The sequence below is a fragment of the Myodes glareolus genome, chromosome 2 (genome assembly GCF_982192425.1).
Source record: "Myodes glareolus chromosome 2, mMyoGla1.1, whole genome shotgun sequence".
Taxonomy (NCBI): Eukaryota; Metazoa; Chordata; class Mammalia; order Rodentia; family Cricetidae; genus Myodes; species Myodes glareolus.
The window spans coordinates 83,132,685-83,150,685 of record NC_142027.1 but is presented as its reverse complement, the minus strand read 5'-3'; the positions used below and the strand labels follow the sequence as shown (position 1 = coordinate 83,150,685).

General features: G+C 39.3%; 1 protein-coding gene across 1 annotated transcript in view; it reads left to right on the top strand.

Annotated features, from left to right (window-relative positions):
- The first annotated feature begins 15,314 nt into the window (after positions 1 to 15,314).
- The window catches only part of LOC125399843 (cytochrome P450 3A11-like), a 32,778-nt gene continuing 30,091 nt past the window's right edge, over positions 15,315 to 18,001 (top strand). The window contains exons 1-2 of the mRNA XM_087902471.1: positions 15,315 to 15,488; positions 16,470 to 16,563. Of these exons, the coding sequence (XP_087758597.1) occupies positions 15,415 to 15,488; positions 16,470 to 16,563 (168 nt within the window). The 5' untranslated portion in view covers positions 15,315 to 15,414. The remainder of the gene's footprint in view (positions 15,489 to 16,469; positions 16,564 to 18,001) is intronic.

Here is an 18,001-nt window from a genome sequence, read left to right as displayed (position 1 = left end):
TAATGCCTCCAGAAGTTCCTTTATTGTATAAGATTGTTTTGGCTATCCTGGGTTTTTTGTTTTGCCATACAAACTTAATTATTGTTCTCTTAAGGTCTGTGAAGAAGTTTAATGGGATTTTGATGGAGATTGCATTGAATCTATAGATTGCTATTGGTAGAATTGTCATTTATACTATGTTGATCCTCCCAATCCAAGAGCAAGGGAGATCTTTCCATTTTCTGGTATCCTCCTCAATTTCCTTATTCAAAGACTTAAAGTTCTTGTCAAATAGCACTTTCACTTCCTTGGTTAGAGTTACCCCAAGATATTTTATGCTATTTGTGTATATCATGAAGGGTGATGTTTCTCTGATTTCCCTCTCTGCTTATTTTCTCGTTGTGTATAGGAGGGCAACCGTTTTTTTGGAGTTGATCTAGTATCCTGCCACATTACTAAAGGTGTTTATCAGCTGTAGGAGTTCTTTGCTAGAGTTTTTGGGGTCGCTTATGTACACTATCATATCATCTGCAAATAATGAAAGTTTAACTTCATCATTTCCAGTTCGAATCCCCTTGATCCCCTTATGTTGTTTTATTGCTATTGCTAGAACTTCACTATATTGAAGAGGTTTGGAGAGAGTGGACAGCCTTGTCATGTTCCTGATTTTAGTGGAATGGCTTTGAATTTCTCTCCTTTCAATTTGATGTTTGCTATCAGCTTGCTGTAGATAGCTTTTATTATATTTAGATATGATTGTTTTATCCCCAATCTCTCCAACACCTCTATCATAAATGGGTGTTGATTTTTGTCAAATGCTTTTTCAGCATCCAATGAAATGATCATATGTTTTTTTTTTCTCTCACTTTATTTATATGATGGATTACATTGATAGATTTGCATATGTTGAGACAGCCCTGCATCTCTGGGATGAAGCCTACTTGATCATAATGGATGATTTTCTCTGCCTTTTGTCTCACCATAGGAGCACTGGGATTGTAGACTTCCACTACCATGCCTGTCTTTATATGGGCACTGAAGATTCAAACCCAGGTCTTCAGGAATGGCAACAAGCATCTTCCTACTAAGATATCTCCCCAGCCCATGATTTTTTCTCTCCTAGCTGGTTGTTATGGTTTGCATCTGAAACATCCCCCTCAAGCTCATGTGTTTGAACACTTGGTCTCCAACTGTTGGTGCTGTCTTGGACGGTCATGGAACCTTTGGGATGTAGAGACTAGCAAGTAGATGTAAGACATTAAGGGCTGACCTTGAACGTTGTAGCCAGTTCTGCTTCTAGTCTAACTCTCTGCTTCCTGATTCCATGATGCGACCAGGCACAAGCTCCTGTCACCATGAGCTAAGTTGTTCTAGTTGCTATGCTTTTCCATTATGGATTGTACCTTCTGGAACTGTGAGCCAAGCAGACCTGTCTTTCACTTAAGTAGCTTGCAGCCCCTTATTCTGTTATAGAGCTGGGAAAATTAGCTAAGCTAATAAAATGTTAGCTAGGGGCTGGAGAGATGTCTCAGAAACTAAGAACACTGGCTGCTCTTGAAGAGGACTCAGGTCCATTTTCCAGCACCCACATGTTACATATAGCTCCAGTTCCTGGGAATTCAATGCCCTCTTCTGACCTCTAAGGGCACCAGACATACACATGGTGCATAGACATACATGTTAAACTCCCAAAGCAGGCCCCAAAGTGGCAGTGCTTCTGGCAATGTTTCTACTCCCACATGAACTAGGAAACAAAACCCCAAAGCATTTCCCTGGAAGCCCTTAAAGGCTGACTGAACACTCTTAAACATCTATTGGCACCTCCTTCCTCTATCTGAAAAAGTCCCCAGTAACCACCTGGTTGTTCAAGTTTCTAAGCCCCCTCACCGTAATTCACCCATATAAAATCCAGCAGCAAGCTTTGCACTGGTATGGTCCAAGATATCTAGACAGTGAATATTTTGTTATTGTTATTATTATTGTTGTTATTTTAAGCTGTTTGGTAGTTTCTTGCTTACAACATTCAGGCACAACCCTAATACATATCAAATTAAAATCTAGCCAGGTGGTGGTGGTGCACACCTTTAATCCCAGCACTCCAGAGGAAAAGGCAGGAAAATCTCCGAGTTCGAGGCCAGACTGGCCTAAAGAGCAAGTTCCAGGGCAGCTAGGGGTACACAGGGAAATCCTGTTTCAGACAAAAATAAAATTTAAAAATCTAAAAAAAATGCTATTAAAATTACATTTGTTTCTTTATTTCTCTCTGTGTGAATGTGCAAGAAGGTACCTTGAAGGTCAGAGGACAACTTGTGGGTATCAGTTCTATCTTTCCACTTTGTGAGTGTGGTGGTTTGAAAGAAAAATGGCCACCCAAAGGAGTGACACTATTAGGAGACGTGGCTTTTTTTGGAGTAGGTGTGGTCTTGGTGAGGTATAGAGCTATTTTATTTGTGTTTTAATAAATAAAACTTGTCTGAATATCAGAGTGCACAGCTAAGACACTAGAGGCCAGGGAGTAGTGGCACACACTTTTAATCCCAGGACTCAAGGCCACCTTGGGCTTAGAAAAACAAAGGGGCAATCTGGTCCTTAGTGTGACTGCACACTGCAATGCTCTCCACCAAACCTTAGACTGCACTGAGCTTCTGTCTCCTCTGCCTTTTATTCCTCTCTCTGCCCTGCCATATCACTCCTGTTTCCACTTCCCTATTGCTGGGATTCAGGACATATAACTCGAGAGTGCTGGGAGCACCTTTGCCTGAGCTCTATTTTGCTTTTTTGACAGATTCAATCTCGTGTGGCAAAGAAACTGTAGTAATTAAAACACTACTTGGCCAATCACTTAGGTGTATTGCTAGCTATCTCTTGCATCTTAAATTAATCCATTCCTATTATTTTATATTTTACTATGAGGCTCATGGTTTACCAGCAAGGTTCCAGCACATCTGTCTCCTGAGGGTGGCTACATGACATCTTTCTGTTTTCACCTACTTTGTCCACATATTCAGCTTAGTTTTCCTGCCTAGGTTTTTTCTGCCTTATCACAGGTCAAAACAGCATTTTTATTCATTAGCTAATAAAACAACACATATACATAAGGGAATACCACATCGTATAACCTGAAAGGAAATCGAAGCAGTCATCAAAAGTCTCCCAACCAGAAAAAGCCCAGGGCTGGATGGATTTAGTGCAGAATTTTACCAAAACTTCAAAGAAGAGGTAACACCTATATTCTTTAAAGTGTTCCACACAGAGGCAGGGAGATTTCAGGCCAGCAAGGGGCACTGATCCTATAGTAGAAGATACAATGGAGGGGAAAGTGTGCTTCAGACCCGCCACAGAAGCCTGGTAAGGGAACACACAATTTTCCCGCCATCCTTCTCTCCCTGGGTATTCCGAAGGGGCAGTTTCCCCCAGCTAAGTCCTCTCTCTTCCTACCCCATCCCCGCTTTCAGCCAAGAACCCCTTCCATACCTCCCTCCCTTTTTTGGGGCATAATATCTCCCAGCCCAGTCTGTGTGGGCACTGGGACAGGGCTGTGAGTGCAACCCGGCAGGAGGGAGTTCCTTTGTTTTAATAGCCTGCCTGCTGCAAGGCAGGACTTCAGGCAGGGAGATTCCTGGCCAGCAAGGGGCACTGATCCTGTAGCAGAAGATCCAGCCAGAGGGAAGAGCCATTGGAGAGCATCTGAAGAAAGAGATGGGCAAGCGCCAAGGCAAGAATTCCTCCAACAATCTGGAAAACAAAATGAAAACACCAGATCCCAGCAATCTTACTGCAGAAGGAATTGAACACCCTATTCCAGAAGAAGTGAAAAACAGGGTCATTATGAAAGCAATAGAGTCCCTTAGACAGGGTATGAATAACTCACTTAAAGAACTGGAAGAGAAGTATAACAAAAAGATTGAAGAAATGAGTAAAGAATTGGAAGAGAAGTATAACAAAAAGTTTGAAGATATGAGTAAATCTTTAAATGACACCCTGAGAAACCAATAAAAAACAATCAAACAGGTAATAGAAACAGTTCAAGAATTAAAAACTGAAATGGAGGCAATGAAGAAAACACAAACCAAGGGCCAGTTGGATATGGAAAATGTGAATAAATGAACAGAGACTACAGAAACAAGCATAACCAATAGAATACAAGAGATAAAAGAACGAATCTCAGATTCTGAAGATACCATAGATAAAATAAATGCACTGATCAAAGAAAACAGCAAATCCAACAAATTCTCATCACAAAACACTCAAGAAATCTGAGACATAATCTTAGGACCAAACCTAAGAATAATAGGAGTAGAAGAAGGAGAATTGAGGATCAAAGTCCCAGAAAATATATTCAACAAAATTATAGAAGAAAACTTTCCCAACCTAAAGAACGATATTCCTATGAAGGTTCAAGAAGCATACAGAACCCTGAATAGACTGGATCAAAAAAAATCATCTCCTTGCCATATAATAATCAAAACACAAAACATACAGTTTAAAGAAAGATTATTAAGATCAGCAAAGGAAAAAGGTCAAGTAACTTATAAAGGTAAACCTATCAGACTTACACTGGACTTCTCTATGGAAACCATGAAAGCCAGAAGGTCCTGAATAGAGGTACTGCAGAAACTAAGGGACCATGGATGCAATCCCAGACTACTATACCCAGTAAAGCTATCATTCACTATCAACGGAGAAAAGAAAATATTCTAGGATAAAAACAAATTTAAACAACACATAGCTGCAAATTTAGCCTTACAGAAAGTATTAGAAGGAAAATCACAACCCAAGGAATCCAACATAGCCAACATTGCCTACAATAACTCAGACATCTAGAGACCCTTCACAAGCACAACTCAAAGAAGGAAAACACATACACTCTACTACTTAAAGAAGGGAAATACATACAATCTACTACCCCCCTCCCCAAAATAACTGGAGTAAAACCAATGGACATTAATAACACTTAATATCAATGGACTCAATGCTTCTATAAAAAGGAACAGACTTAGAGATTGGATACGTAAACAGGACCCAACATTCTGCTGTTTACAGGAAACATACCTCAACCACAAAGACAGACACCTACTCAGACTAAAGGGTTGGGAAAAGTTTTTTCAAGCAAATGGACCTTAGAAACAAGCAGGTGTGGCCATTCTAATATCTAACAAAATAAACTTCAAACTAAAATCAATCAAAAGCGATGGCCATTTCATACTCATAACAGGAACAATTCATAGGAAGAAGTCTCAATACTGAAAATCTATGCCCCTAATATAAAGCCACCCACTTATATAAAAGAAACACTTCTAGAACTCAAAGCAGTCATCAAACCACACACACTAATAGTTGGAGACTTCAACACTTCTCTCTCACCAATGGATAAGTCAATCAGACAGAAACCTAAGAGAGATATAAGAGAATTAATGGAGGTATTGAATCAAATGGACTTAACAGACATCTATAGAACATTCCACCCAAATAGGAAAGAATATACCTTCTTCTCTGCAGCTCATGGAACCTTCTCAAAAATTGACCACATACTCGGTAGAAAAGCAAACTTCCAGATACAAAAAAATATTTTTAACCACCTGTGTCTTGTCAGATCACCATGGATTAAAGTTAGAATTCAACAACAATGCTACTCTCAGGAAGCCAACAAACTCATGGAAGGTGAACAGTCAGCAACTAAATCACTCCTGGGTCAAGGGAGAAATAAAGAAAGAAACCAAAGTCTTCCTTGAATTTAATGAAAATAAAGACACAACATATTCAAACCCATGGGATACTATGAAAGCAATGCTAAGAGGAAAGTTCATAGTACTAAGTGCCCAATTAAAGAAAATGAAGAAAGCACACATTGGAGACTTAACAGCACACTTGAAAGTTCTAGAAAAAAAAAAGGAGATTCATCCAGGAGGAGTAGAAGACTGGAAATAATCAAACTGAGGGCTGAAATCAACAAAATAGAAACACAGAAAACAATCCAAAGAATCAAGGAAACAAAAAGCTGGTTCTTGGAGAAAATCAACAAGATTGACAAACCCCTATCCAAACAAATCAAACGGCAGAGAGAGAACATGCAAATTAATAAGTTCGAAATTAAAATTGGGACATAACCGAAGACACAGAAAATTCAGAGAATCATTAGATCTTATTACAAAAGCCTGTATGCCACAAAATTGGGAAATGTAAAAGAAATGGACAATTTTTTTAGATAAGTGCCATATAACAAAGTTGAACCAAGACCAGGTGAACAATCTAAATATACCTGTCAGTTGTAAATAATTAGAAGCTGTTATCAAAAATCATCCTACCAAAAAAAGCCCTGGACCAGATGGTTTCAATGCAGAATTCTACCAGAACTTCCAGGAAGAGCTAATACCTACACTCCTTAATGTATTTCACAATATAGAAACAGAAGAGTCATTCCCAAACTCTTTTTATGAAGCTATAGTTACCCTGACACAAAAACCACATAAAGACACAACCAAAAAAGCGAATTACAGGCCAATCTCACTCATGAATATTAAAACAAAAATTCTTAATAAAATACTGGCAAACTGAATTCAAGAACACATTAGAAAAATTATCCATTATGATCAACTGGACTTCATCCCAGAAATGCAGGGCTGGTTCAACATACACAAATCTATCAATGTAATCAATCATATAAATAAACTGAAAGAAAACAAAAGCATATGATCATTTCATTGGATGCTAAAAAAGCATTTGACAAAATTCAACACCCATTTATGATAAAGGTGTTGGAGAGATTGGGGATACAAAGATCATACCTAAATATAACAAAAGCAATATACAGCAAGCAGACAGCTAACATCAATTTGAATGGAGAGAAACTCAAAACCATACCACTAATATCAGTAACACAACAAGGCTGTCCACTCTCTCCATACCTCTTCAATATAGTGCTTGAAGTTCTAACAATAGCAATAAGACAACATAAGGGGATCAAGGGGATTCGAATTGGAAAGGATGAAGTTAAACTTTCGTTATTTGCAGATGATATAATAGTGTACATAAACGACCCCAAAAACTCTACCAAAGAACTCCTACAGCTGATAAACACCTTTAGTATTGTGGAAGGATACAAGAACAACTCCAAAAAATTGGTTCCCCTCCTATACACAAAGGATAAAGAAGCAGAGAGAAAAATCAGAGAAACATCACCTTTCACGATATCCACAAGTAGCATAAAATAACTTGGGTTAACTCTAACCAAGGAAGTGAAAGACCTCTTTGACAAGAACTTTAAGTCTTTGAAGAAAGAAATTGAGGAGGATACCAGAAAATGGAAAGATCTCCCCTGCTCTTGGATTGGGAGAATCAACATAGTATAAATGGCAATTCTACCAAAAGCAATCTATAGATTCAATGCAATCCCCATCAAAATCCCATCAAACTTCATCACAGACCATCAGAGAACAATAATCAAGTTTATATGGCAAAACAAAAAATCCTGGATAGCCAAAACAATCTTATACATTAAAGGAACTTCTGGAGGCATTACTTTCCCTGACTTCAAACTCTATTACCGAGCTACAGTATAGAAAACAGCTTGGTATTGGCATAAGAACAGAGACGTCGAACTTTGGAATCGAATAGAAAACCTGGATATTAACCCACAAACCTATGAACACTTAATTTTCAACAAGGGAGCTAAAGGTATGCATTGGAAGAAGGAAAGCATCTTTAACAAATGGTGCTGGTATAACTGGATGTCAACTTGTAGAACAATGAAAGTAGATCCTTATCTATCAGTATGCACAAAACTCACGTCCAAATGGACTAAAGACATAAACATTAATCTGACCACTTTGAACCTGATAGAAGAGAAAGTGGGATGTAGTCTACAAGATATAGGCACCAGAGACCACTTTCTAAGTAGAACCCCATCAGCACAGACAATAAGAGAATCTATGAATAAATGGGACCTCCTGAAACTGAGAAGCTTCTGTAAAGCAAAGGACATTGTCAATATGACAAAAAGTCTACCTTCGGACTGGGAGAAAATCTTCACAAACCCCTCATGAGACAAAGTTCTGATCTCCAAAATATACAAAGAACTCAAGAAACTATACACTAAAACTCTATTTAACCCAATTAAAGAATGGGGTACTGAACTGAATGGAGAATTCACAACAGATGACCTTCAAATGGCCAAAAGACACTTCAGATCATGCTCAACCTCCTTAGCAGTCAGGGAAATGCAAATCAAAACCACTTTGGGATACCATCTTACACCTGTCAGACTAGCTAATCTCAGAAACACCAATGATAGCCTATGTTGGAGAGGATGTGGAGTGAGGGGAACACTCATCCATTGTTGGTGGGAATGCAAACTTGTGCAGTCACTGTGGAAATCATTGTGGCAGTTTCTCAGGAAACTGGGAGTCAACCTCCCTCAGGACCCAGCAATTCCACTCTTGGGAATATACCCAAGAGATGCCCTATCATACTACAAAAGTATTTGTTCAACTATGTTCATTGCTGCACTATTTGTAATAGCCAGAAACTGGAAACAACCTAGGTGCCCCTCAATAGAAGAATGGTTAAAAAAGTTGTGGAACGTATACACATTAGAGTTTTACTCAGCGGTAAAAAACAATGACATCTTGAATTTTGCATGCAAATGATGGAAATAGAAAACGCTTTACTGAGTGAGGTAACCCAAACCCAAAAAGAGGAATATGGTATGTACTCACTCATAAGTGGATTCTAGCCGTAGTTAAATGTCTTTGAGCCTTTAATTAGTGATTCTAGAGAAGCTAAATAAGAAGGTGAACCTGAAGAACATCATGTAATTACCTTCCTGCATATTGGAATTAGACAAGATTGTCAGGCAAACTTGGGTGCACGGAAAGGGGGGGTGGAAGCAAGGGGAGTTGGTTAGGGAGAGGGGACAGGGGGAGGATTGGGGATAGCTTGCTGTAATGGGGTGGGGGGGAGGGAGCAAGGATGATTATGGGAGCAGGGAGGTATATATCTCAACTAAGGGAGCCATTTTCGGGTTTGCAAGAGACTTGATTCTGGAGGGGTTCCCAGACCCAAGGAGAGGTTCCTAGATTGTTCCCTGGGCAGCAGAGAAGAGAGTGCATGAACTGGCCTTGGCCCATAACCATACTGATGAATATCTTGCATGTCACCATAGAACCTTCATCTTGCAATGGATGGAGATAGAGACAGAGACACATATTGGAACACTGGCCTTCACTCCTTGGGTCCAAATGAGAAGCAGAGGGAGGGAGAACGTGAGCAAGGAAGGCAGAACCAGAGGGAAACTTCATTCGATGATGGATGGAGATAGAGACGGAGACCCACATTGTAGCACTGGACTGAGCACCCAAGGTACAAATGAGGAGCAGAAGGGGGGAATATGAAAAAGGAAGTCAGGACTGCGAGGGTTGCGTTCACCCACTGATAAAAGGGGACTGATGTATTGAGAGCTCACCAAGGCCAGCTGGACTGGGACTGAATGAGCATGTGATCAAACCGGATTCCCTGAATGTGGCTGTCATGGGGGTGACTGAGAAGCCATTGACAATGCCACTGGGTCTTGTTTTGTCTGCATGTACTGGCTTTTTGGGGTCCTGGTCTGTTTGGATACTCACCTTCCTGGACCTGGAGGGAGGGGGGAGGAACTTGGAATTCCCACAGGAAAGGAAACCCTGACTGCTCTTAGGACTGGAGAGGGAGGAAGAGAGGGAGTGGGGGGAGCAGCGGGAGGGTATTGGGAGGAGGCGAGGAAATGGAAATTTTTATAAATAAATAAATAATTAAATTAAAAAAAGTGTTCCACACAATAGAAACTGAAGGAACATTGCCGAACTCTTTTTATGAGGTATAGTTACCCTGAAACCCAAACCTCATACAAACTTAACCAAAAAAGAGAACTCTAGGCAATCTCACTCATGAAAATAGACTCAAAAATACTCGATAAAATACTGCTAAAAAGAATCCAAGAACACATCAAAAAATAAACCACCATGATAAGTTGGCTTCATTCCAAATATGCAGGAGTGGTTCAATATGCAAAAATCTATCAATGTAATCTGTCATGTAAACAAACTGAAAGAAAAAAAACATATGATGCTGTTTTAATATATATATTAATAATATAATAATATAATAACATTATTTGATGCTGAAATAATATAATAGTATAATAATATAATAACATTATTAGATGCTGAAAAAGCATTTGATAAAATCAAATACCCCTTCATGATAAAGGTCTTGGAGAGATCAAGGATACAAGGAATCTATTTAAACATAATAAAAACAATATACAGCAATCCAACAGCCAACACCAAATTAAATGGAGAGAAACTCAAAGCAATTCCACTAAAATCAGGAACAAGACAAGGCTGTCCACTCTCCATATCTCTTCAACATAGTTGTTGAAGTTGTAGCTAGAATAGTAAGAAAGCAAAAGGAGATCAAATGGATTCAAATTGGAGGGGAAAAAGTCAAACTTTCACTATTTGCAGATGACATTATAGTATATATAAACTCCAACAGCTGATTAATATCTTCAGTAATGTGGCAGGATGCAAGATCAACTAAAAAAAAACTGTAACCCTCCTGTATACACGTGATAAAGAAGCTGAGAAAGAAATCAGAGAAACACAACCTTCACAATAGCCACAAATAACAAAAAATATCTTGGAGAAACACTAACCAAAGAAGTGAAACATCTGTTCAACAAGAACTTTAACTCCTTGAAGAAAGAAATTGAAGAAGATACCAGAAAATGAAAAGATCTCCCATGTTCTTGGATGGGTAGAATCAATATAATAAAAATGGCAATTCTATAAAAAAACAATCTATAGATTCAATGCAATCACCATAAAAATCCCAGCACAATTTTTCACAGACCTTGAAAGGACAATAATCAATTTCATATGGAAAAACAAAAATCCAGGATAGCCAAAACTATCCGGTATAATAAAGGAACTTTCAGAGGCATCTCCATCCCAGACATCAAACTCTATTATAGAGCTACAGTAATGAAAACAGCTTTGTACTGCATAAAAACAGACAGGAAGACCTTTGGAATTAATTCGAAGATCTGGATATTAATCCACTCAACTATAAACACTTGATTTTTTACCAAGGAGCTAAAATTATACAATGGAAAAAAAGAAAACATCTTCAACAAATGTTGCTGGCATAATTGGATTTCAACATTTAGAAGAATTCAAATAGATCCATGTCTATCCCCATGCACAAAACTCAAGTTCAAATGGATTAAAGACATCAATATAAATCCAGCCACACTGAACCTGATAGAAGAGAAAGTGGGAATTTGCCTTCAATGCATGGGCACAGGAGACTACTTTCTAAATATAACCTCAGCAGCACAAACACTGAGAGCAACAACAAATAAATGGTACCTTCTAAAACTGAGAAGCTTCTGTAAAGCAAAGGACACACCCAGTAAGACAAAATGACAGCTTACTGAATGGTAAAATATCTTCACCAACCCCACATTAGAAAGAGGACTCATCTCCAAAATATATACAGAACTCAAGAAGTTAGACATCTAAATTTCAAATAATACAATTTTAAAATGGGGTACAGAACTAAACAGAAAATTCTCAACAGAAGAATATCAAATGGCAAAAAGATACTTAAGGAAATATTCAACATCCTTAGCCATCAGGGAAATGCAAATCAAAATGTCTCCAAGATACCATCATACACCAGTCAAAACACCAATGATAGCTTATCCTGGAAAGAATGTGGACTAAGGGGAACAACCCTCCCTCCATTCCTGGTGGGGTTGCAAACTTGCAGAACCACTCTGGAAACCAGTGTGGCATTTTCTCATACTACAAGGACATTTGTCCAACTTTGTTCATAGCAGCATTTTTTGTAATATCCAGAATCTGGAAACAGCCATAGGTGCCCTTCAATCAAATAATGGATAAAGAAAATGTGGCACATTTACCAATTGGAGTACTTCTCAGTAGTAAAAACAATGACATCTTGAAATTTGCAGATGAATGGAATGAGAAATAAACATCTTGAGTGAGGTAACCCAGATCCAGAATGATGAACATGGTATGTACTCACTCGAAAGTTGATACTAGTTGTAAAGCAAAGGATTTTGTGTCTCTAGTTCATAATCCTAGAGAAGCTAAGTAACAAGGTGAACCCCAAGAAAAACATGCATAGATCCACCTGGAAAGGGAAAATAGACATGATTGCCTGACAAAATTGGAAGCATGGGGATGGGGGAAAAAGAGAGGGTGGAAGAGGTAGAGGAGGGGGAGGATGGGAGAGGGAGGAGAACTTGAGGGAATGGGATAGTCAAGATAGAGGAAAGGCAGAGATAAGAACAAGAAAAGGGATATTTTGATTGAGGGAGTCATTATGGGGCTAGCAAAAAACTTGGCACTAGAGAAATTTCCAGGAATCCATAAGGATGATCTCAAGTAAGATTCTAAACAATATCTGAGTAGGTGCCCGGACTGGCCTTGCCCTGTTGACAGATTGGTGAATACCTTAAATGTCACCATAGAACTTTCATCTAACAACTGATAGAAACAGAAACAGAGAACCACAGTAGAGCACTGGGTTGAACTCCCGAAGTCCAGGTGAAGAGTGAGAAGAGTGAGAATATGAGCAAATGGTCAAGACCATGATGGGTACTCCCACTGAAACAGTTTATCTGAGCTAATTGGAGCTCGGAAACTCCAGCCAGACAGGGAAGCAACCAGCATAGGTCCAAACTAGTCCCTCTGAATGTGTGGGACAGTTTTATGGCTGGGCAGACTGCAGGGCCACTGGCAGTGGCACCAGAATTTATCCGTACTGCTTGTACTGGCTTTAGGGAACCTATTCTTTTTGGATGGATACCTTGCTCAGCCTAGATACAGTAGGGAGGGCCTTGGATCTTCCCCTAAGCAATGTGCCTTACCTTCTCTAAGGAGTGGAAGAGGGGTTGGGTGGGGGTTAGGTGAAAGAAATGGGAGGAAGGGAGGGAGTGGAAACTTGGATTGGTATGTAAAATGAAAAGGATAGTTTGTTTTCTTTTTAAAAAAATAAATAAAATAATTTTTTAAAGATTGTTCTCTTTTAAAAAATAAAATAAATTATTTAAAGAGGGTTGAATCTAGGAAACCATGTGTGCTGCTCATGTGCTTTACCACTGAGCTACATCCCCAGCAGCATTTGTGTTGTTTATGTTCATAGAATGGAATTATATAGAGAGAAAACATGTAGATGCAATACTTTTTATTAAAGTATACAACCATAAAAAACACTGTATATACTATTTATAACACTGTAATTTAAAAACCTGAAGTCTCTGTCTACTGATTTCCATATTACAGGATCATGTACTTTTTTAAAAAATACAGGGTCTAACACTGTAACCCAGGTTAGCCTCCAATTTGCTATATAGCCAAGAATGATCTTGAACTTATGATCTTCCTGTCTCTACCTCTGGAGTGCGGGGATTAGAACCACCACCTGGCCCTGTTCTGTGGTACTGATGATCCAGACTAGGGCTTTGTGAGTACTAGGCAAGAACTTTCTCAACTGAACTACATCCCCAACCAAGAGTACCGTACTATACTTATTTTTGATTAATAATTTTTGCAGTCTGACAACTTTACACGTATATATAATGTATTCTAGTTAATTTTTCCCACCTTCTCTCTTTTTTCCTTCCCACCCTTGTCTGCCTTACTTCTTACCTGCAAATCTCTTTTCTGTATTTGTGATTTCTTCGTGTCCTGCAGACTTTAACTAGTGTCATTGGTATGACGATGGGTTTAGAACTGTCCATTAGAGCCTGTGGGCTCACCACTCAACAGTGAGCTAACACACAAATACATACAATACCTCCCTCTCACCCAGAACCTGTTAGGGGTCAATAGTTCAGCAGTTAGTGGTAAGGTCTGTTTCTTCTCATGATCACTACTGTCAGGGAGGGCAGGTGTTGAATTTTGGTGGATAGAAGGAGAAGAAGAATTTGAGTTTTGTTGTTATATTTTTCCCCAGACAGGGTATCATGTGCCCGAGACTCGTCTCAAACTCCTTATGTAACTTTGAACTTCCTCTTTGAACTTGGGATCCCTCTGCCTCTACTCCCTGAGTTCTGGGATTACAGAAGTGCACCACCAATTACATGAAGCTGTGCGTGGAGCCCGGGCTTTGTGACTGCTGAGCTGTCACTCTCCCAGCTGATTTTTATTACTACTCCTAGACTTTTTTCACAAGCAAACAAACATCAGTGGTTTCAAATAAAAATGAAAATTTTAAGCAATATATCAGCTTTAATGGTATGCATATTCACACACTGCATCATTTATCCATCCACAGTGTAATTTTCTATGGTTTTAAACATGGTTCTATATGGTTAACAAACTACACAGTCAGCTAGTTTTAGAACATTCTCATCACTCTCCTCTCATCACTCCAAAACAGCTCCCCTAACATTTACTAGCAATGGATCAGACAGATTTTAATACACACACACACACACACACAGACACACACACACCACCACCACCACCACCACCACTTTCTAGTAGCTTTTCATACACTCTTTTTGTTACAGCCCATAGTGTTCAGGGCCACCTGCAGGCTTGAGTCTCATTTCCTCCCTCTGTAAAATTTGGCCTCATTGAACTGTGCCTAGCAACCTGTCCATTGGGATATACTAGATCCAAAAACCTGTTTCAACTCAACTCGGCTGATCTAAAATGACCACTCCATTACACTCTGTTACATAGAGGTGACTACTTCCAAAAAATATTCTCAAAATCTAGTAAGAGAGATAAACAGGAAGACCCTCAGTGCTGGGCTAGAGGGAAGAGGGTGCATGCTTGGGAGTCAAACCTTGGGAGAAGTGAGTTTATTTGTTAGGGGCACAGGTGGGGACAGATTCAAAGAGACTTCGTTTGTTTGTTTCTAATTTTTGTTAGGTTTTGTTTTGCTAAGTTGAAATGTGAAAAAGGATAAAGTGTCTTTCAGAGAGTCATCAAGACACTTTGTAAAGATCTGCATGCAGAATGAACAATGTTGGCTTTATTTTATGTATTTTTGAATGAAGTCAGTGGTGGTGAAGTCAGTTATGCCAATAAATTTATTTAATTTTTGTTGAAGAGAAAGAACCTTTGGTCTTCCTGAAATAAACATTGTTTATTGATTCTGCACAGAATGTTATCTCATTGGAGGTCAAAATAGTCTGTGATGAACTTCATGATCTGTCAAGGCTAAGAGGATACCAAAGTTCAGGTGATGCAGAGGTGAACCATCTATTGGCTGTATCCCTGGACCCACCCATCTTTCCAACGTATAAACACCATAAGCTCAACACCCTTCAGCACTATTGGTGGAAGGGAAGCCCTGCAAAGAGTAGCACACAGCTGGAGGGAGAACACAGCGGGGAACATTGCTGACAGACAAGCAATGATGGACCTGACTTCAGTTTTCTCACTGGAAACCTGGGTCCTCTTAGCTATCACCTTGGTTCTCCTATATAGGTGAGTAACCACTGAAGTTCCTCTTCCACTATTTACTTGGAATTAGGGTTGTATTCAGACCTCTATTCTGATATTGACTGTAAAGTCAAAAGTGACATATGAAGTAGGGGCTGGAGAGAGGGTTCAGAGGTTAAGAGCACTGACTACTCTTCTAGAGGACCCAGGTTTGAATTCTGTCAACACCTGTGGCTCACAATAATTAATTATCTGTTACTACAGTTTCAGGGAATCTGATAACCTCCATAGGCACTAGAATACAATTTTACAAAATGATATCAGAAGTTGAAATTAACCCTTGCAAAACACATTTTGAAATTTGAAATTACATGTTTTTATATATTGGGCTAGCAGAAGCACATAAGATAGACGTGTGTGTGTGTGTGTGTGTGTGTGTGTGTGTGTTTGTGTGTTTGAGTGTGGGGCAATCAGAAAAAAACCTTGGGGAGTCAGTCCTCTCATATTATATGGGGTCTTGAGGTTGAAACTAAGATTATCAATATTGGCAGCCAATGCCTTTACCTGTGCAGTCATCTTGAAGGCCCAAAATAAAATGACAGCTGAATTCATTTTGCATTTTTTTGGTGAAATGAGGGATCAAACTAGAGCCTATATGTGCTAGGCAAGCACTCTACTACTGAGCCATATCTCCAGTGACACTAGCTCTTGAAGTTCATACTGATGTAAAACAGATCTGCTGGTCACATACACACTCACTTTCAAATCACTCTTGCTGAGCTGAGGGGTTTTCTGAAAAGATTTACTTTTGTTATGACCTGACTGACTTTCAGGTTACCCCTAGATTCACCAGAACTCAGTAGAAATAGATATACAAAATGGACTGCCATGCACACTGGACCCCTCACGCTTTTTCTAAGCTCTCTGGGTACCAAGTTATTGGTATGTTTCATGTTTTGACTTTGATCATGTTATTCTCCTCTCTTCTGTATGTGTGGTCACAAGGCTTTCTGCTTCACTTTATAGATTTGGGACCCGTAAACATGATGTTTTTAAGAAACAGGGAATTCCTGGGCCGAAACCTCTGCCATTTTTAGGAACTCTGCTGAATTACTACAAGGTGAGTACTTGTTGCAAGGAGAGCCAGCTTGTTTGTCCCAGCCACCTGGCTAGCTTAGCCCCAAAATAATCACACAAAAATTGTATTCATTAAAATACTGCTTGGCCCGTTAGCTGTAAATTCTTAGTGGCTAATTCTTACATCTTAATTTAACCCATTTCTATTAATCTATGTATTGCCACATGGCATTGGCTTACAGAGTAAAATTCCCAGCATCTGTCTCTGGTGGATCCATGGCATCTCTCCCTCCACCTTCCCTCTCTCAGCATTCTGTCTAGCTTTCCCCACCTACTTAAGTTCTGCCTTATCAACAGGCAAAGGCAGTTTCTTTATTCATTAACCAAGAAAAGCAACACACAAACAGAAGGACCTCCTTCACCAAATGTTGATTCCTGAGAGCCAATAATTGTTTAGTTCCATCAAATGCTGTTTGGGAGGTAACTCTGAGACTTCAGGCCCTCATACCGTGTGTTCTTATGATACTAGAGACTGTCCAGTGGTTCTTTGGGGCTCTGTTGTCAACTTAAAACTATAAAATATTTGTGTGAATGCTTTTATAGTTTGTGTGTGTGCATATAATTGCATGTGTATGAGTGCCCATATGTATTAAGGTGAATATTCATGGATATGTGTATGCATGTGGAGGGCAGAGGTTGTTATTGGGTGTCTTATTGATTGCTCTTCACTTTATATTAGAGGTAGGTCTCTCAGTTGAATCCAGCTCTCTCTGACTTGACTAGTCTAGCTGGCCCGCTTGTTTCCAAGATCCTTTGTCTCTGCATCCTGCAAGTGTGTCTGAGCCAGCTCCAGCATAAACCATCTGGTGGTATACTGGGACAGGGCACTGAGACTGAGAAAATGTTAGATTAAGAGAAACAATGACAGAAATGTAGGATAGACTGGGAGAACTGAAGGTTGATACCAAACAGCCCTGAAATGATTTCTCAGCCAGCATATATATTAATTACAAGTAAAAGGCAGAACAAAGGGCAGTAGAGTCAGCTAACCTCCTCCCTGCACTGTCCTTGGGAAGAAACTAAAGCAGGTGTGTTATCTCAATACAAGAATTCAGTTAGTAGCAAGCAGCTACCAATAACTAAGAAGGTGTGCCTCCAACTGTCATACACCAGCCCAAATCTAAATGGATCATGTGTTCTTTCATCTGAGCAAAAATGCTCTTTCTCATTGGCTTAATCACATGTGGTAGCTCACGTATGATTCAATTTCCATCTGGAGTCATGTTTGACTTAGAGAAATAATTTGAGTTCAGTATTGCCTTCTCTGCTTGCTACAAATATCCTTTAGAACTGTGAGAAAGTTCTGATTAAGCCCATGAGGAAGAGCAAAACCACTGGGAAAAGGATGATTTAACAAAATAGAAACTTCACCAATGAGCATGCCATATGCCACACTTAAGTCTAGGTGGATCATTTGTGAC